Source organism: Sturnira hondurensis, unplaced genomic scaffold (assembly GCF_014824575.4).
Source record: "Sturnira hondurensis isolate 20B ecotype Veracruz unplaced genomic scaffold, ASM1482457v3 Scaffold0015793, whole genome shotgun sequence".
Classification (NCBI taxonomy): domain Eukaryota; kingdom Metazoa; phylum Chordata; class Mammalia; order Chiroptera; family Phyllostomidae; genus Sturnira; species Sturnira hondurensis.
In genome coordinates, this window is record NW_028088424.1 from 4,714,180 (window position 1) to 4,736,009 (window position 21,830).

The following is a 21,830-nucleotide window of genomic DNA, read 5'->3' on the forward strand; positions in this document are numbered from 1 at the left end:
CCCAGACCTGCAAACAGTTTATGGGACCCTACCTTGAATAAATATGGGACCCTATCTTGAATATTTTACATTGTAGTGTATGATATTTACAAAGTGGAAACACCCCGACAATATGTGAGATTAGAGATACTAGCCATTTAACCACGTAGAAAAAACAATGACTGACGGCCTGAGAGGCAGCTGGGCAGGATTTAGTTGAAACGGTCATGTCCAAGCTCCCCTGTGGCTCATTCTAACCCTTTCACATGGATCTGCTCCAACTTAGACTTGTCCGTTGAGCGTGACAGACTGGGGGTTTAGAACTAATCCATAAATTAGGCCATGGTCTCAAACACAACGGGTACCATAATGAAAATGAAAATCCTAGAACAAAATTAAATTCACAACCTAAAATACATTTTCTTCTCCAATTGCCCTGTGGTGCTCCTGCTTTGCAATGCACAAATTCACCGCAAGACTGCATGTGGGGTGTATGTGAGCAGGATGTACATTAAAAAACACCCAGTTTAGTAACCCAGAGAACCCAATCTGCTCAAAAGCAGAGCTTAATTGTAAAGAGTTTAAATTCTCCCATTCTGACTGTCATAAGCTTAAATGAAAGTATACCAAGCAGTCTGGGCATATTTTAATATACTTTTCCCCAGTTTATTTTCTTAACTAAAGTCAGTAGGGAGCCAATGGGTTTTCTTCACTGAATTCCCTTTCAGTTGTGTTATGGAGCTGCTTTGAATCTAGACACTAGACAGACAAGGAATTCACCTGACAATTTTATTCTCATAGTTGTGCTGTGCTGGCCAATATACATAAAAAATACGGTTTTTCCTTTTTGTTTATTTATCTATTTTGACTTCTTCGAAATCTATTGCACGTAAAAACACGTGCTGGAAAATTAAACTTTGCAATTTACTCTCTACTGGTTTCTCAGTAGAATTTTAATTTTCTTTGCATCTTTGCTGTGCTTTAATTAAACTCCCATTTCTTAGGGATGGGAGAAGTGGATAGAAACAGAACCAAAGCTAAGAGGCCCAAATCGGAGAGCTATACTAAAGCTCTCTTACTTCTTAAATGTTCTCTCGCCTTTGAGTAAAGAGACTGTATGCTGCAGAACAGCAGGATTTTTTTGGTTAAGTAATCTGAAGTTTTGTTAAAAGCTTCTTCAGAATTGTTCACTAGTGCCGCTGTGCCCCCAAGATCTTTTCCTCTGGAAAGCAGATGTTCTGAAAACAATAGGAATCCGAGCAGTGGTTTCATTTAACAAGGAAAACAAGTCCTGCATCGTGTTGGTCTGAATGCTGGTGGAAGACGGGGAAAGGCCCAGGGCGGTGAGGGAAAGAAGAGGGTGTGGCAAGAAGCGAGATGGTGGGCGAGGGAGGCGGCTGCAGCACTGAACACTCATCTTGGGTCAGACACGGGAGGCTGGGTCCTTCTCACCAAGTCCTTCCTTCCCACTACCAAGACAGCACCAACTATCACTCTCTAATCCAGAAAAACCTGTATTTGTGATATTTTGTTTTGCACTGTTGATAAATCTTTAGTATGGAAGGATGTCAGGTCTTTATCTCTTGAATTATTTTCCAACAAGCAACAGAAAAGTGTGGAAATTATAATAGAAGCATTAGAAAAAATCTCACTCATATTTCTTCTCTCATTCCTTTTTGTAAAAAAATGCAGAGTCAGATGAGCTTCATCATTATAGTATGCTAATTTCTTCTATTCCCTTGTATATCAAAACCTAGTTGGCTATGATGCTATTTGAAACAGGTGTATAGTCATCAGCAAAATAAAAATGCATGCACTTAAGACATTTTTTAAAAAAATGTGGTCATGTATTTTGGGGGCAGTACCTGAAAAGTGGCTTATTATATAAAAGGCTGCTCATGCATACTTACTAGTATCCTAATAACGTTCTTGTTATCAGGCATATTGACATATCACCAACACTCAATAAGTGTTCAATACATAGTGAATGAAAAACTGTCGTAATGGAGCACAGTGGAGTAGATGTCAATTCCAGAGAAAAGGCAATTTAGTAAACATCTTAGGATGAAAGATGAGTCTTTTCTAGAAACCGATGGTTACTATATGCTGGAACATAGACACACAAAACTCACACACGTTGAAGTTAGATGCTTGAAGTTAAGTTAGGCCTTCAAGCCTAATTTCCAAAATGCCATGCTTTCTTTTCTTATTCCGCCACCCCTCTGCCCACCCCTTGCCAGTCGTGCTCTTTCTTTCTGACTTCTCACTTCCCAGAATGAGGCTGCCACCAAAGTCCCTGGATGACTCAAGTCTGGTTCCCTTTAGGGAGGTATTTCTCAATCTCAGCATTTGGGGCCAGATACTTCTTTCTGGTGGAGTCTGTCCTGTGCATTATGGGATGTTTGGCTGCATCCCTGGCCTCTATCCATTAGATGCCATTAGTATCCCCAGTTGTGACAACCAAAAATGTCTCCAGATACCGCCAGACCACCCTGGGGTGAGGGTGGGGGGCACAGGAGGGTGTGGTACATTATACTTGCCCTTGGGTAAGAACCACCGCTTTGGGAAAGGAGTCTCAGGACCTCACTGGGACGATTATAGAGAGGAGGCTCATCCCTGAGGTCCTGAAAGGCAAGGGAGGTGCCCATGCCATCCTTTTGTTAGTCACATCTTTCCATTCTTTGATGGCACAAACCAAATTCTACTTCCCCTCTGATGCTCTCCTCAGGCTTCTGCCTATGCCACTGAATCAGCCTGAGCTACAGAGCATCTCCGGCTACAGAGTTCCGATGTATATAACATAGTCTTCCCTCAACCATATTTTAAGGGGTTAAAGAAATTTTCTGGCTCCATAGGCACTAGCATAGGGCTATATATACTATGGGTGCTTGATATTTGTTGAATGCATCCCTAAAAGCAGACAAGCATATACCCCTTGCACCATGCAAATATCAATTGCACAGAGTAAGAGTCAGTAGCCAAGACCCTGGAGAGGAAAATAGCTCTATGTGCAGGAAAGCTTCCTGCTGTGATAATAGATGGCCATGCTGGACAGTCAGTCTTAAACTCAGGTGCACTTCTTTCTTTCCTATTTAAGAACCTGAAAACAGGTGCTACGGTATCGCATTTCCCCAATTTGGCACGTTCTACAAATATTACTGAAGGACAAGGGCTGCACTCATTTTCTTTATTTATGTGATCTGATCTACATTGCACCCCAAAAGCTTATGATATTAGACTATTAAAGCCAAAATAATATTGTGAACCTGAGGGTGGGACTCACTGTTTCCAAGGTAAACTGGGTTTTGAGGTCTTAGATATCAGTAAGAAAAACTTTACCAACTTTCTTTTCAAGAAACAAACAAATACTCAATTGGATATGTACTTTAAAAAGAGTACTTTAGAAATGACCTGGCCTACTATACTTCATTCTTGTGAAGGGATTTTTAAATGTGTTTCTGAATTTGGCCCAATAGCTATTCACTTCTTATTCTAAAGTTGTTTTAACTTCTAATTTATGGCAGTCACACATGTAGTGTGACCTGCAGGTTGAACTCCCCTGGCCTGAACGCAAGCTGCTGAGGGTGAGTACCAAGTGTCTTCTGCGCTACTCCTCAGCAAGCACCCAACTCAGGGTGCAACCAGACGGAAACAACACAATGGCCATTGGCCAGGGAAGGGAGCACAACATGTTTTCCCAAGACAATTAAAGGAAAAATCTGATCAAACTGGCAGGCAGGGCGAAAGCTACCACTAAATGCAGAAACAGGTAATTCCACGCATACTTAATACACAAAGTCAACAGACTTCAAAGAAAGTTCAGAACAAAACGTGCTCCCCCGTCCTCTATGGCAGTAGGTTTTCCTTTGACTCTGGTCTCTGGGAGGAATCTGAATGAAATATTCTTACCCCAGTAATGGCTGGCTGTCTCTGTATTTTAACAGAGGACTCTGGGACAATTTAAATCACGCAGTTTGCTCTTCCATATTATAGCATGTATCTTCATGAATGGAATCACAGGGACAACTTGACATGACTTTTAAGGAAGGGGGAATGGGAGCCTTCCAAGAGCAACAGTTGAAACAAAAATATATGGTCAGGATATCAACGTACATGAAAGGTAACAAGACACAGAAGAATCCAATAGCAAATTGCATTAAGGCTCTGATGGCTCCCAATTCTATCCCCCAGGTGTTTCTTTTTTGTTTTGTTTTTTTTTCAATTTGGATGGAGATCCTAATGATACTAATGGTCTTTTATGCTTGTAAAGCCATAACAATACTGACATGGCAAATGACACTGAATATTCCTTTCAGTGCTCTGGAGCCTGCAGAAATCCTGCAGATGAAGCTTCCCTTCCCATGCAGGAGAACCGCTCCACACAGGGCAAAGGAAGACAAAGATGCCCTGTTCCTCCCGTCCATCGAGTCCATGGTTCTGAGTGGGCAACCTTAAGACAAGCTGGGTTTACAATTCTTCTCTTTCCAGGGTCTCTGAGATGAAGCTTTAACCTGCTTTGAGGGAGTTGAGTGACTGGGAACTCAGTGACAATCTGCCTCCCTAACAAGGGGACCAATTCCATTATCCTGGTTCCAGAAGATAAAGTATAACAATGGAATACTTCCTTTCAGAGAAATCAAAAATCAACTATGACCTTTTGAGTTTAAAAATATTTTTCTATGGCATTTGTACATTTTCTTGTAATGCAACTCTGACCTGGGGAATGGGTTTCGGTTACTGCATGTGACTGGGAGAAAAGAAATAGATGGCTATGGGCTGCTGCTTCTTTTTTAAAAGCTCAGGCTTTATGTTACTGTCATTGGATTTAGCTGTTGAAGCTTTTAAGGCTAATGGTGGTGGTAATATACCAAACAGTGCAAGAGAGAAGAAGGGTGGAAATTAATTTAGCTATCCATTTGTCAAGCTTTAGTTTGGAAAAATTTTTAGGAACCGATCTAAATCTAGGGGATAGCCTGGACCTTTAAAATGGGACACAGAATCACTCAACTCCATAACCTTGAATCTGTTTGAAGAAAGGAACAAATGTTAAATTCCACAGGTGCACTTTCTGGTCAAGATAAATATATATAAGACTGCCTGTTAAGACACAGTAAGACTATAAGATCACATCCATCAAGGCAACTGATTCTATAACATTTTGGTGGAAATTTTAGCTTAACTACTCTTGGGTGTGCCAGTGAGAATCTGGGGATTCATTACCACAAATGCACTTTGTGTGTAGAGAGGGTTCAGCTGCTGGCGTTAGGAGACTGGAGTGCACCTGTGAGATCATCTTACATTACCTCGACATGAGAGGCCAGGAGCAGAGAGAGAGAAGCCAGGACAAGGCACTGTTAAAGGAGCCTTTGCTATGGAGAGAAGTACAGCATTGTTTCATTGTAAAATTTCCTCTTAAACGAAGTGTCTCCAGCATGAACTGATAATGCACTTATAGCTGGTTGCGGACCTAAGATTAGCCGTAGTCTGGAGTGAGGATTACAGCTGGGAACCGAAGCACCTCTGCCGGGTTGCTGAGATCGACTGTAAGCAAGGAGAAGTGCTGGGAGTGCTAAGAAAGGCCTTAAAAGCAACAACAAACAGCCTAAGCTAGTGAGAGGCCACAAACGAAAAGTGTTGTTCCATGTTAAAGAGAACTGTGGTGTTGGTACAGTATGAGGAAGGCCCCAATGGCCTTAAACTGTAAACCTGGCTGGACGTACACAGGTCCTCCTCCAGTGAGAGCTCACGAAGGCTGGCGCACACCTAGGCAGCGTCTGCAATGACAACAGACAACTGCAGGTACTCTTAAAGGGATCACATGTAGGGCAGTGGGGCACAGGGTAGTGTAATTTACACGGACACCCAAAGGGCAGCTCACAGGAGACTTTATAGAAACCTGGTAACAAGCTCAAGTCCAATTTTGTGTACAACCCGAACAAGAGGTAAGACATCATAAAAGGTAAATAACCTAGTTCACAAGATGGAAAGTTGCTCTGGGAATCAGAGTTAGAAAGGAACATCTTTACTGCACGTAATCAGTGATCCAGAAAATGGGAGGAATCTATTCACTATATTGACAAACTAAGTGTACTTATGAAGCAGAGGAAATTTTAAAAAGCTAAAACAGAAATATACACAGACGAGAATCCTCTTGTGGGTAAGACAAGAGTGTAAAAAGCAGCTTTGATAGAGCTGAGTTTAGAGTGAGACACAAAAACAAGTTGATGGATTTTCAGAAGATTAAAAAATTTTTAACATATTTATTTGGTTTTAGAGACAGAGGAAGGGAGATAGAAAGATAGGGAGAGAAATATCAACCAGTTGCCTCTTGTATGCCCCTGGGTCAGGGACCAAACCTGCAACCTAGACATGTGCCCTGGCCAGGAATCGAACCAACAACCTTTTGCTGTGGGGGACCATGCCCAACCAACTGAGCCACACTGGTCAGGGCAGATTTTCAGATGATTTACAATTAAGGCACTGATTTTTTATAAACAACATTCAAAAAAGTCCTCACTAGTGGCTTAAAGTTCTTGTGTTTCACTGCCTGGTTAGAAAGGTGAAGAAAACTATGTTTAGATGATCTGTTGTTATATTTCACAAACTAATGAGGCCTTTTCTTTCACTGAGTACCTTGAATTTCCATCATATCTATCTCACTGACTTCTGTAAAAATTAAAAATATCTCCAGAAAGTCAACTTAAATGATGGTTTCATATCTAGGGTGGTAAAGAGAATTTACACGTGAAGAATGATGAGTGAAACATTCAGTGTTTTTAAGAAAGTCCAGTGTAAAAATTGTATACTTGGGCACGTGGCTCAGAGACCTTGCGGTCTCATCAGACAACAGAATGAAGTAGCAAAGTCCTTTTTAAAAGAGTGAGTGTCTTTTTTCTCGTAGAATAATTACTTTTACGTTTCTGTGCTGACAGTGGGTTGCAGAGGCCTCACCTAAGGAACTCTTGCGTGTCTAGTTGAAACGGTGCAGTCATAACCCGTCCTGCCTTGTAGACAGGGGCACAGCAAAGCTCTCAGACAAGCAACGTGAAGCACTGTGAGAGCCACTGGAGTCCAGGAAGTGGAAGGATGGCATACCTCCTCTGTCCGTGACAGTCAGAAATAAGAGTGAATCTCATTTTGAATGAGAGTTTCAGACGGTCCAGAGAGATAAAGATTACAAAAGCTGTGTCTGTCTCTCCCCTCCTCCAACATTTAACTGTGGACAGCAAGGGGTACAAGCATGGAAAAGACAGTGACTCCCTCTGTCCAGGCAGTTCACACGGGTGGGAAGTGCTCTGTGGGGCAGGAAGGATGATGACACACTTAGGAACACGGCCCACATGGGCACGTAAAAGGTTGTGTATTTTCCTTCACAGGGATTGAGATGAAATTGAGACAAGGCGAAGATCCAAAGCCAGAATACTTACCATTTCATCAACCATGGCTTAGCATAAGCCAGACTGCCATTTTTCCTAGCATTTTGCTTTGAATAGTGATGCTTAAAAAAAGAATTCTCTTGTGGGTAAGCTGCAAAATATTTGATCTGCTGTTAAATGCTTGAATGTTAAAGATTTTCTGAGGTCCTTAAGATTCAACCTAAGAACACAGTCTTTGAAGTTCCAAAATAAAGGAACAATTAAATCCCAAGGATTTGAAGGGAACTTCAGGCTTCTTTTTATACATACCAGAAAGACAATATACATTCAGGACATTTTCAATGGCAATGAAGGTACCATACCTGTGATGATGGTAAGGATGGTGGTGGTGGTGGTGGTGGTGGTGGTTGTTGTGGGAGGAGGGATAGTTGTGGGGGGATCTGGATAGAAAAAAAAAGGAAAATCAAACCCACAATGCTGAACACAACAATGACCAGTAATGACAAAACAAAGGCATGAGGACACTGAGATGTTTGTTTGATGACTTCCCCCTTTAAAACCAAAAGTTTTCCCCCGAAGATTTATGTCTTCTAATTACATCCCCAAACCTTCATTGGAAGAGCTAAGAAAAGAAGAAAAGAGATCTGTATTAATGAAGTGAACTAGGGATGAGGAAACGTGAAGTAGAGAAGGGGGGGAAATCAAACACACCCCACCCCAATCCATCTCAAAGGTGGGGTCAAACCAACTCAGCACCCAAGAGGGTACGACGGTTGCCACTTCACTGTGTACATTTACAAAGGGAGGAAGGAAGAGATGGCGCCGCTCCCCCTGAAGGGCTCCTACCAGCCGAGGATGAGTGCACTATTCTGCAGGAGCGCGCCCCAGCAGGAAGTAAAACTGCGAACATACTCTGTAAACTTCTATACAAAGAGGAGAGAATGTATCACTAAATATCAAGTTCCAGGCATGGGAGATTTTACTTTTTAAGAGTCAATAAAACCTGACAACTTATCAATATTAATAAGCTAGTTGCCTTTGCTCATGTTAGAAGCGTGACCTAAGTGGACGACAATGACAAAACGGAAAGAGCACTTTCCACCTTGTAAACAGGAGAACAAAATGTAAATGAGACTCGACCCTCAAAGCCAGGGATCCCCAAGGGAGTCCCCTGCCAAATGTTTGATAACTGTATATTCTTCTATCATCACAAAAATTATTTAGGGGAAAGAGAAGGGCAAATATGAAAGACAAAAAAAAGTGTCTGAGCCCAAATGATCAAACTGAATGTGTTAAATTATCAGCAAGACTTTGAACTAAGCGATCATTCTGCTATAATAGAACGTAAGGCGATTGAAGGCTTTTGATTTTAAATTTTATCTAAAGCACATCGTTTTTTTCCTCTCTGACACATCTGGTGTCCTTTTATCTCCAAGTGAGCTCTCAGATTGTCTAATTAATACATCAAAACTTTAATTATACACTGCATCTTTTTGGGGCTTTGTACAACTTCCTGAAAGTTTATGAAAACATTATCTTGATTCTTGGTTGTAAGGTCTGCTTGAAATAACTGCTATTATTGATCAATAACCTGAGGTTTTAACGTCCCTCACAGAATTCTTCTCTCATACATATATAAATGTACAAATTTGAGAGTGAATCAACAGCAAATTATACAGGACACATTATTCTTTGAAGGTTGGGGCACAGGGAGTTTAAGGTATTGTTTGAAGCAGCCTCATACAAGTCTAGAAGGCATCTGTTAAAAACAAACAAACAAAAAATCTCATTCTCCTCCAAGAAGTAGAAATCATTAAATTAGTAGTTTCAAACTACCTTTTAGGAAGAACAGGCAGCATGTTCAGTCTTGCTCCTTAGACACCTTCCCAGGGAGGCAGGTCACGTGGATGCGCCCGCTCCCTGCTGCCGAGGCAGGGGCACACGCGGGTCAGCAGGGCACGCTGGCCCCCGGGCCGAGCACTGAGGACTTGCTGTCCTTCCTGTACCCAACTCAGCTGTACCCTGAGGTGCCTGCTGTGCAGCATGTGGACAGCTAATGTGGTTTTCCTGTGCTGGTTCAATTATAATATTTATCGCTGGAAAGGAACATCTGTACCTGGGAGACTTCCCCTGATACACTATAGTGCTATTTCTGTACCTATCTATAAAAGTATTGGCACAAAATACGTGATGTCCACAACAGAATCAAAGAGGAGCTGAAGATGATTTGAAAGTATGATTATAAACAAGGACTGGACCTTGTTTATAATGAGGCCAGAGACCTCAGGTCACCAGTTTTTTCATTTTGTGAAAATCATACATTTCCAATTATTCTTTCACTACCAGGGTAAATGTTGTCCTTCACATCTGGCTCAAGTGGCCTAAATGAATTAGATTCTGTTATCAGGTAAAAGCTCAATGCTCAGATCATTTCCAGCAATAATAGCAATATGAAGTCACTATTTAAAAAAAATACAGCGTTGGAGCTTATGGCTGGGCCTGACACACGGAAGCTAGAAGAACAAAACGAATTGGGGCTCGGCAGGAAGCAGCTAGGTTGAGGTACAGAGGTTACTTTCAGGGAATTAAACGTTGTAAAGGCATGTTAACTCTTAGGTCATGATGTACTTCGAAAGTTCATGTAGTAGTACAGTAAATCAGCTTTGGTGATTTATAGTAAATCAGATGGCAAAAATCTATTCACCATCTCAAATTGCTACAGTATTTTATTAACAGACTAGCAACACCTCAGGTGGTATTCTAGCCTGTCGTTCCAAGGCTTGTGAAGAGCACAGATTAAGGGAGGGAGGGAGGTATCGTAGATCTAGCAAATCCCTAGTCAGGGACAAGGCTTGGGTTGGGGAGATATGTACGTGCAGATCGCTCACCTAAAATGTGGGTCTCTATGTTTCTTGACTTTCAAATCATGCACTCTGGCCCAGTGAGTTAATTCCAAAGGAGTTCTTACATTAGAGGGAACTGTTCTATTGGAAAGCAGTGAGAACAAAAGGAACTACAAAGAAACATACAAATTTCACTGTGGACTTTGGAGTCAAATACCATGGCTCTGACTTAGTTGACCTTGTGATCTTGGACAAGTTACGTGATCTTTCTAAGCTTCATTTTATCATCTGTAAAGTGGGATGATGCGAATGCTTTCCTCGTGATGTTACTGTGGAGTTCAGAAGTGACCGTGCACGTAACACAGCCAGTCACCCTCGGGTGTGGGACAAAGTGAGCACTCAATAAATACTAGCCATAAACTAGTATCCAAAATTATTCAACTATAACTGTTGATCAAAGCCAGAAAATGTTTCTCATCTTGAGTGTAGGAACAGTAGATAGAGGAAAACATCATTGTTTTTGTAGATATTTTAGTGTTCTGAATCAAGGAAGCACTTAATAGACTGGTAGAAATTTGCCACTGCTTTTTGAAATCTGCAGTTTATAAAAAGAGTTGAATGGAAGTCTGTAAACCTGCAGTGCGGGGATTCGAGTGAGGCTTCAACAGCGATGTCCGGAGAGCAGGGGGTGCAGGCAGAAGCAGGAGGGAGGGGTTGAGCCTCCACCCCCTCTCCTGGCAGATCACAGACCATCTGAGGAACGGAGGCAGCTTTGTGGACTGCCAACTAAAAGTGGGACACCCCTCACACCTGCATGGAAAAGGCATTTCCTTCACTTTGATCTCCTGAACTACTGGGGAACATGAATACTGTTACATACAGGCCACAGCCAACATGGGCAGTGTGCCAAGAAAACATCCCCCAGAAGTCTACTAGCAAGGTGATTGGATGTGATCCTTTAATTTTGCCTTCTGCTAAGGAAAAAAACCCTCAGATATAGGCTACAGATCATATTTTAATATCCATGTAGATATAGTATACAGCATGCTTCTAGTTCATAAAAATGTGATTCTTATTTTCTTCATAAGAAAAGTGGCCAGATTCTAAGACAATATGGTAAAAATAAATATTTGACATGTAGTGTATATGTGTACATGTTAAACGGCTAACATGAAGAAAGAAATGCACTTACATTTTCATATATTTTTAAGACACTGAATCTTCATGCCTGTTGTTATTCATTCTGTCAGGTCAGTTTGTGACTGTTTTTCCTGGTGTAAGACTAACCAAGAGACTTCACCTGAACAGAAGAGACTCCATTTGTCCTCATTCGATTAGAGGCAGTACAGGCAGTACACTCTCTAACCGAGTATGTGATATTCACCACACACAAAACTGACAATGATATCACATATAGATGGGAACGAAGTTATAATTTCTGGCACATGGCAGATGCTCAGTAAGTATTTGTTGACTAGAGAATGAAATTACTTATAATATGCTTCAACAGTCATGTAAAAAGATATTATAAAAGCAGACAAATTTTAATAAAATGTGTCTATAGGTCATTGATGTGGCTACCAAGAACCTTATATTTCTTCCAAGTATTTACTGGCTTGAAACACTTTCTGTAATAGCTTCATGCTGGAAACAGGATCATCTACTCTTCAAAGCAAGAGAAAGGCTGAGCCAGGTATCATAGGAAAACACCACTCAGAATAAACTTTGTAAGCTGAGAAACCACTAATTGGTTGAATTTTGCCATCATGATTTCTAACATAATCTCTGTACCGTGTGCCTACGGATAAGCTTCCCTACTCAGCACGACCAGAGACTGGGCTCTGGTGGGAAATCCCCACGACCAGAAGGGGAGAAGAAAAGTCACTGCCTCCTACTAGGGTCACTGGGTCCACCTCAGGCCAGGCTTCTTTAAGTTCTTGAAGGAAACAACCAGGTTTTTGGTTTTCACCCCGACCAAAAGCTTTGGGAGTGAGTCCGACAGAAGAGCATTTGACTGGCTCACGTACCGTATACATACAGCATGTAATCCGAATGAGCTTTCCCCACTATGTTTGAGGCCTCACAGCGGTAGGTACCATTATCTGTTTTGTTCAGATTATTGATGAGCAGATTGGCCCCAGACAGTACAGCGTGTTGAGGCATTTCATCATCAACTCTCACCCAAGTTACCATCACAGGCCTGTGAGGAAAGAGGAGAAAGACAGGTCACATTATTATTTCCCACTAAGATGACTGCACCAAACTTCTCACCCATGCATGAAATTAATCACATGGGTGACACAATTAAAGAGGACTTATTAGAGATGTTTTAAGTTTACAGAATTACAAATGTGAAGACTCCAAAAATTTGTTAAAAATGTAATTTTCTTTGAAAATTATCAGGTGCTGAAGAATTTTCAGCACACCACAAACAGGAGTCTCATTATTTCCAATTTATCTTCAGCAAATCAGCAAACAACCAAGGCGCCCTATTGCTACACCCTGCTGTGTGGCTTTACACCAACTCAGACAGGACCGAACTCACCGTTAATCGGCTCGCTAATTAGGGGAAAAATTGAATTCTTGGCTAGTGATACATGCATTAATCTGATGGCTACTGACACACTAAGACACTTGCTTAAACGACAGTTGTGATATTTAAATGGATTTCAAGTTTCACACACACAAAATGGACTTTTATATCTGAATAGCACTTTCTTTTGGGCTTTGCTGTTTGAAAAATCACCTCTTTTCATTCTGGAAAGATGGGATCACTTCTGGCCTCAAGGCACACCCACAACCAGCCCTCCTCCGACCCAGGAAGCCACGGCACCCTCTAGGCCCCAGTCCACCTCACCCGCACGCTCCCTGGCGGGAAGCCCCGTTCACAGCTCTCTAAGACCTGCCCACTGGCACTGCTCCGCCCTGCTGGGCTGTGAGTGCACCTGCAGGCCCTGCAGCCAGAGAGAGCCACTCCCTGGTTAATTACTATGGCCTGCATCACCACACGGACTCCTGAGTCCTATGGCACTCACTCATCGCAAACAAGTTTGTTTTAGTGATTCAGGTACCACATTTGTATCCATCAAGAAAAAGCAAGACACTTCAGAGCCAAAATTGCACCAAGAATCTCTCAAATGCACTGACTTTACAACTTTTGTTCTTCAAGGTGGCTCCTTTAATCTCCTATGAAATCAAGGCCACATATAGGATCGCACCTGGAAACTCTCACTCAGAAAGGGCAACACAGTCTCCAGCACAGAGGAAACCTCCCTTGAGTTCCTAACACTACCTCTGGGAGCAGTGACATGACAGAAGACCCACGCTCAGCGATGAATGGGTGTGCAAGGTAGCCTTGTCAAGCAGCATTCCGATTTTCAAATGGATTGTGTAGTTACAATTTTTCTTTAATTACACATGGGTTTGTCATCATAACCCAGCAAATTATTTAAAAATTAGCACTGCATATGTCCTCCTGCCACTGCAGCCAGTGGCCAATGGGTCTGCCTGGCAATCAGACCTAGCGTCCTGCTGTCTGGCAGCTGAAACAACCGTAGGGGTGAGTGCTGAGGACATGCACAACATTTAATGGCAAGTTAAATTACCATTTTTATTGTATGCAATTTCTCAAGAAAATAAATAGGTAATGCACTACAAAGGGTAGCAGCAGAGTATGTGCGCTTGCTCCTACAGCCACATACCCAGTCCTACTTGAGGGAACAAACAAATATCCTCTTTGGCATAAGTGTCCCGGAGGAGACATGTAATTTACGGTCCCTGCGGCACATACAACTGAATGCAGTCCCTTCCTTGGGAGACAAAAATAGAGAAACAAAATATGTGTTAGTTAGCCATATACTGTAAATGTGTTTAATGGGGCTGAATATATAGGTATTACAAGTAGCAAGAGGCCCATGAGAATTTTTTTCTCCTCTGAACTGTTTTGGAGGTAAGGTAAGGTGCTAACAAGGGCATAATTCAAACAGTTTTCAAAAAGAAAGATCTGAGGCTTTTGCAGTGCTCAAAGAGAAAAGATCACTCTGTCAGAGCTTGAAGCATTTAAAACCAAATAACTGTGGAATGCCAGAAGAAAAGCAAAACAGACTAAGAGTTCCTCCTACTCCCTACAGGTCGTCTCTCAGACTCCAAGGGGCTACTGTAGAGAGCAGCCAGTTCTCATCCTTGGAGAGGTAAACACAAAGCTGGGAGGGCAGAAGTGAGGAGAGCGAGCCCACAGCTGCCAGGCTCATTTCAGCTCTCCCCTCTCTTGTCATAGGTCGTTCCTTAGCTGTGGTGGGGAAAAGGACGCTTTTTAAACATGCTCTAGGCTCCTTATATGAAATCTGTGATAAGGATGCCGCTTAGCAAAACTCTGAGAAGAACAAAAAATCGTACCACAGGGACAGCAGAGGGAGCTCAATGCTGTTTTTTGTTGGAGACCACTAAATGTCTGAGTGCTAATCCCAAAATTGACCGGCTGTACCATTTTATGATTCCAAGGATTACTTTTCCCCTTAAGAAACTGTTAATGCCAAGTGAAGACTCTACCAGAAAAATGAAAGAAAAATTTTCTCCTCCCCAAACTGAACTGAATAATCTCTAAAGTGGTACCACCACATGTCTTTTGCTGTATTAGTGATGATATATAGTTTCTCTAGTTCACCATATCTTTCTTTTAGCGGGGGCAAGTAAAGTAGTTTCTTTATACTTTCAATAAAATAAGAGTATTCATTGGTTCTTCATACACACACACACACACACACACACAGAGCGAGAAAGTTCCTGAATAATTTCTTACTAACAAAAATATTTGTAGAGTCACTTTTTTTAGGGGAAAGAGAAGCAAAATTAAAAGTAGGACAAATTTTGCCTGTGGCTGGCCCTAAAGACAGCAGCTTAATTTATGTTTAAAAACTATCTTCCTAACAGTTTAGTCATTAACACAGAGGTAGCAGATATATCATTGGACTGTGGGCACACTAAAAATTTATTACGATTATTTTTTGTATGTGAGAGAAAATAGTTCTAACAATCATATTGATAATAAAATAGAATTAGCTGATGTTTCAATATGAGCTGGCATTTCATTTTTCCCCATTGTCCTAAGAACCATAGATATTTATTCCATTGGGTATCCTTTTATTTCCTCAAAAATTCCATTCTTTACAGCAGGAGACAGGTGACAGGCCAGCGAGTTGTGGACGCACATCTCAGTGTTGTAATATTCACTGCACACGACCCTCTGCCAGCCTTGGCCTTCAGAACTTACTGGGGCTTCCCGACGGCTTCACATGTTAACTCCAGCGCGTCCCCTTCCCGGGTTAGGCCTTGTACAGGGTAAGTCATCTGAATATGCACTTGAGGCTTATCTGTGTGACAACAGCACAAAGTATAATGTTCAGCAAATAGTATCATCAGGCAGAGTCAGCCCTTGTGCTGCCACAAACCCCACAGTACCAGCACTCACTGTCTCCCATCCCTCTGCCTTCAGGAACACCCCTCTAATTAGTTAGTAATCCTGGCATTTGCTCAAATTAAATTGACTAATAACTCTAAGGAGTGAACTGTGAATAGATAAGAGATTCATAAGCCAACTGCGCCACATCAAACATTTCCTGTGAAATACATTTTGTTACATTGAAGTTTATCTCCAAACTCACTCAAGCTAAAAGAAACTCATTTGCTTTCATGCTGAGGTGAAGCCACAGATATTTGTGGTGCTAGGAATTGATACATTTTATCATATATCATATATTACTATGTGACAATATGTTATGACACTGCATATTAATAAGTTTGTCCCTTCTATGTTCTTGTTTTCAAATAGGAAGGGCAAAACTCCTGAGCTCTACTCAAATGGCTTTAAAAATAAAGAAATGGAAGATTTTGGTGGCCCCTACCTAACTTCTGAATTTTCAATATAAACTTATAAATAAGAAGGAAGGCCCTGGCTGGTGTAGCTCAGTGGACTGAGCACGGGCCTGTGAAGCAAAGGGTTGCTGGTTTGATTCCCTGGGTTGTGCCAGGTTCCCAGTAGGGGACACGTGAGAGGCAACCACACATTGATGTTTCTCTCCCATTCTTTCTCCTTCCCCTCCCCCTCTCTAAAAATAAATAAATAAAATATTTTTTAAAAAGAAGGAAGGCCACTGACAGTGTACTGAGAGCCCACTATTTTGGGAGCCATAACTGGTGGTAACATAACCCCAGCTTTGGGGATGAGAACACTGGTGCTGAGAATGAAGGAGATGAACCTAGTGAGAAAGAGCCCCATGAAATGTATGTTGGGAGAAATTTCTGATTCAAAACCACATTTCCCAATAGCAATCCATTATTAAAACCAATGTAGCTTTCTACTGCAGGGAACTACTTAGGCAGGCGATCTAGGTATTCTTATTTCCACTAGCTACTTAAAAACTATTTGTGAGCTTGTGGGGGTATGGGTACGAGAACTGAATGCCTGAGGTGCAAAGAGCAGGGAGGGAAATGGGAGAGGTTAGCACTAAATACACATACAAATACATTTACAAATAAAACCTAGATGAAACTGAGGTTTTATTTTTTTCTATTCTGTACTAATGAGCTATTAATCCCTAAATCAGTCTCTCATTTAATTCTGTGACTCTGTAAATGTATATTTTTGAAAATGTACCCAAGAGTAATAAATGTGAGAGGGCAAGACATCCGCTGGCTGAAAGGTCAAAACAATTTCCATAACTGCACTTTGTCAGACAATCACACCACCTAAACAGCAGCCCCTTGGCCTTTTACAAGCAGTGGTAAGCTCATTAACATTCATCCTATGGAATAAGGGAGAAAAGAGACATACGGCCAGGCTCAACCCATCTCAACCTGGACCTGCTGAACAAGCTGCCCAAGAAGTCTTCTGTAGGGATGGCTGCTTTCCAGATGCACTTCCCAGTCTTCCTGCCTGCCAGAGATCTCTCTCTTATGGCTCTGAAAATCACGTGGCATTCACGAGAGCCTTCTTGTCTACCCTGTGCACTGCACACAGTGAGTTGGTAACGCTTTCTGAGAAGTTAAGTAACTTGCCAGAGAACATAAGTCAACAGGCCTGAAGCTCCAGATGACCCTTGCCAAGTAACACGATTCTATTCTTAGACTTGCTGACTGAAGAAATGTTTAAGGGCAAAATGGCGCAGAGGTTTCCGATACTGATAACTGGGTTGGGAAGGTAGTCATTAAAGAAAGACAGAAATATAGGATGAACAGGATGACCTTGAATGAGGACTGACTGCTGGGTGGAAGCAAGAGCTCCTGGGCACTCTCCTTTGGGAGCTACGGACTATATTTTAGGCTCAAATACAACCACAGGGTGACTGTGGATCTAGTATTTTTGGTGCTTTAACATACACACACAGAGAGGTAGTTGGTGAAGTTTATTAGAAACAAACACACTATAGAAACAAACAAACAAACAAAAAACACAGACAATAAGAGACCTGCTCCCTTACAGTTCATTCTCAGAAACAGCATCAGTTAGAGAGTTCCTGGTTAGAGGACCGCTGTCACTCTTACCCAGGAACCACTCGGGGCGAGGCTACATTGAAAGCTCAAAATTTGGGCTAAAACGTAACGTTTGCTTAAAGGTTAATCCGATTCATGGAAGGACTCCATTCTCCATGCACTGCTGACTTCAGCCCGTTAATTAAGGAGAAGCAGAACGCTTGCTGGCCTGTGTGGAAGGCTTTTCACTTTTTCCCCCTTGTGCTATGTACAAGCAAACAGGGCGTTTTTCAGCATAGTGAACTAAGGGTTTTATGTGCACAACTTCCATTAATGATGAAGAGAGTGTTGAAAAGTCTATTCCACTATGCCTTTTCAGTACAATTGAGTTTGTTTTAGTTAAGCATTTTTTTTAATGTTACTAATGGCTGTTTACCAGTTGTGAATTACTCACATAAATTAGGAAGAACAAGCTACGAGTTTGCTATACCTGGAACTTATCTTTAAAAAATCATATTCTAATCCATGGGAAATGCACCTTCATTTTTGATAAGTGATTTTCCTAATTTACACTTTAGGCTTCTGAAGAAACATCTAACATCTACTTATGGATACTGCCACCAGTTACTTTAATAGCTAAGTGAAAATGTAAATACTAATCTTGCTTGTGTACAGAAAAAATGTCTTCCTCTGTCGACACGTCCACTATTTACAGACATAGTATCTGACCATGGGCAGCTGAGCTGTCTTCATGCCCAGCTTCGGAGCCAAACAGAAGGTCTGTATGTCCAGATCCCTCCCCGAGTGAAGGAAATTTGACAGATCCTGTTCTCTGTCCTTGACACTGAAAGAGGAGCGTAAGTATTCTCAACAGGTAGACTAGAAACCCTGGGATTCTACTGGCACCTCTAGAACTCAGGGGTGTTAAAATCTTGCTGAAAGATCCTGACTACGGTGTAAGTAGTGTATCAAAATACCAAACAATCCAGATGGCTGACTGAATAGCTCAGAGCTCATCATTTATATTTTAATTATGTTCATAAATCAAATGTTATAACCCACATCTTTTCTGAAACAGAACCAGACTCCAAGATTTATTTTTAAGTAATGAGGTAAGGCCCAGTGCATTTTCTGGGTGATCACTTCACGCCTCAGTTGGTGTTGGAAGGCACAGGCTAAAAGCCAGATGACACTTTCCATCCAAGTGCAGTAACTGTCCAGAAAAGTAATGCTCAGAATGGCTTAATGTCATTATATAATGGAACTGCTATATAAAAATAAGAAAAATAGTTAGGTCCATGCACTTATGGAACATCACAGTTTATAGAGATGGCATCACCAACAGCCAATCAATTAGGTCAAGGAATCTGAGGTTTGCATAATACACTGTAATTTTTTCAAAACCCCATAAAAGACATTTAGCAAGACTGCCACAGCAGTTGAAATCCGTTCATTAGTCAAAGCCGCACAGAGGGTTAAATACCAGGAAGCTTCAGGTCACACTACAGTAGCAGCCAATTAAAAACATAACATTAGAAAGATATTCTGATTTGATAAGACCTTCTTTAAATGTACTTTGCTCTCTCTATAGAGGGAATATATGTATATATGGAAACTCTTAAAGAGGGTAGAATGGCTTGCTGGCAGATTACAATTGATTTCATGCCAGTCTGACCTTGCACCACATTCTAAGATCTTTTCAGAAGATGAAACTCGAGACTGTAACCTGTATTTCACTCTACAATGTAAATGAAGAGTCACTGTGTCCTTCTCTCTAGATCACAACACTAATGTATCAGGTCTTGACCATTTTTACCTAAGAAAAGGTACTCCACAGTTTCCTTTTCCGGCAGCGTCATCACCCTCATGCGCTGCCGAGAGGAGCAGAGCTGAGGCAAGTGGGAACCTTCCTACCATCCCAGCTGGCATGATCATCCCAGGGACCCTTGACACTTCACTCTCTTCCTGAGGTTCCTAAATCAGGAATGTGGGCACCGCATGTTCTCCGATGCTCTGACTGAACTGGGCCCAAGGGTGTGAATGCACATGTGCTCCTGCTACTGCGTCTGGGTCTCAGGCTCCTCAGGTCCCTACTGAGGCTCCATCCAGTATTCTGGAATACCTGCTGAAGTGGGGTTGGATGCCTGTCGGGCAGGGGGCTCACTGTTCCAGGACCCAGCAAAGAGAATGAGGGTAGTTTACCAAGAACTCAAGGGTGCAGCTGTATCAGTATGGCTGGGACAGGGTTTGGGTTAGTGCTTGTGCATTCAGGAAGAAAGCACTGATTGAAAGAGTCTTTGCCAATCATGGAGGGTAACTGCAGTTTGGAGCAGTGAGACAATGCAAACATTAACGTGAGACTTGGGGAGCATCAGGGGCTACTTGTGCTCGAAGCAAGAATCAACCCCTAGCAATGGCTGCCAACACTGTTGGTAAAAGGAGGCCAATGTCTAGTGCCACGAGGTGACTGGTACCCATTAGAGAGCAGTGCCACACCAAGCTCTCGGAGCAGTTTGCTTCCTGTTGTCATAATACATCCATGAATAATTTTCACTTCCACGTGTTTGTTTGCAAGGTGAAGAACCTCCTGCTGTCACACCTGTTGTCTGGATTGGAGCATTTCAACTACACGGCTCGTGGGGGACTGAAATGCCTCCACAGGGGGCAGTGCACCCTCACAGGGGACTCTCTGTGTCTTGGAGGGAATCTTCAAAATTTGAAGCCAACTCTGGGCAAGGAGATCCTTATAGCAAGATTTTCTGCCTAAGAATGTTAGCTCTGTAAAAAGAAAAGTTTTTGTTTTTTTGTACGTAGTAGGCCTTCAATATATACTGCCAAGTGAATAAATGAATGAGAAAGTGGAGAAATATTAGGGCGCAGATTTCTATTCCTAGCTATGTTGCTGAAACAAAACAAAACAAAACAAAACAAAACAAAACAAAACAAAACAAAAAACAGACCATGAATCCATCTTAGTCGTGTTAGAAGCTAAACCAGGCACATTACAATTTTTAAGAGCTTATTAAGCATACATCAATTTGAATAGGGCAGCATCAAACTCAAAGTGCTCTATTGACACTAGAAGCTAGAGGCAAGGTTTTCCAAGAGAAGATGCAGAAGCAAAGCAAGAATATCATTTGATTGGCTAGAGCTTAAGGAAGCCGAGTCTTTGGGAACCCCTGGTTGGCTGTTCGTGATCAGCGGTGCTGAAGTTCCATTTTCCTAGGAGTGTGCTGACTTTGGTTTCCGTGTCAGTTTCATAGGCTACGGAGGTGCTGGTATACAAGGCCTCATTGTTTAATTACTTTAACAGCCCTTATCACAAAATATAACTGTATTGCTCTTTCAGAAGGTCAATCCAGCTTCCAAAATACAAAGTTCAGCTCAGGTGTCCTGATTTACATACTTCTACTTCACTATGCCTTTATTTAGCATCTCTGGTATATCTCAAATTGGCATCTTAAGGGAAATCATAAAGCATGTTGTTTGACCATTCTCTTTAGATTTTTAGATGCCAGCTTCACAATCATTTAACCTTTCATATAATCAAAATTTGACCTTGAGTTAAAAATCATTAAGTGGAGGTGGGAGAGGATAAAGGGGGGAAGGTGGGGAAAGGAGGAAGAGTTTTCAGGAACACATACAAAGGACACGTGGACAAAACCAAAGTAGGACTGAGGGTGGGAGGGAGGGATGGCTGGCCGGGGGGTGGGGCGGGGGAGCATTGGGAGGAAAATGGAGACAACTGTACCTGAACAACAACAACAAAATTAATAAAAAAGAAAAAATATATATTAGCATACCTAAAAATAAAAATAGTACAAAAACTCTTTAAACTACATAAAATGTGTTTACCATATAAATACTTCAATTAAACAATTTATTTTTATGTTTAATGAGACTTGTGTGTAACTTATTTTTAATTTTATTATGAAGAAGTGTTTTATATTAGCACCCCCCCAAAAACCATTAAGTGAAGAGTGCACATTTACTAGTTTCAGTAGGTAAATATTCGGTGTCCACAGCCACAGAGAGACACCTTTCGGAGATATTTTAGGTCAGACAATGAGGTACAGGAAACCAGTAGCAGTAGGAGGCCTCTTTCTACATATAGGCCGTGTTTTTAGAAGGCAGGAATGAGGCAAACACTCTCCTCCTTAATGGT

General features: G+C 41.7%; 1 protein-coding gene across 5 annotated transcripts in view; it reads right to left on the reverse strand.

Annotated features, from left to right (window-relative positions):
• The window catches only part of CADM1 (cell adhesion molecule 1), a 387,902-nt gene that overhangs the window by 26,910 nt on the left and 339,162 nt on the right, over positions 1 to 21,830 (reverse strand). For 3 of the 5 annotated variants that reach the window (XM_037065663.1, XM_037065660.1, XM_037065659.1), the window contains exons 6-8: positions 15,468 to 15,567; positions 12,226 to 12,398; positions 7,718 to 7,795 (exon numbers count right to left, since the gene is read on the reverse strand). In XM_037065663.1, the coding sequence (XP_036921558.1) occupies positions 7,718 to 7,795; positions 12,226 to 12,398; positions 15,468 to 15,567 (351 nt within the window). The remainder of the gene's footprint in view (positions 1 to 7,717; positions 7,796 to 12,225; positions 12,399 to 15,467; positions 15,568 to 21,830) is intronic. The other 2 variants (XM_037065664.1, XM_037065661.1) reach the window with 1 other exon arrangement.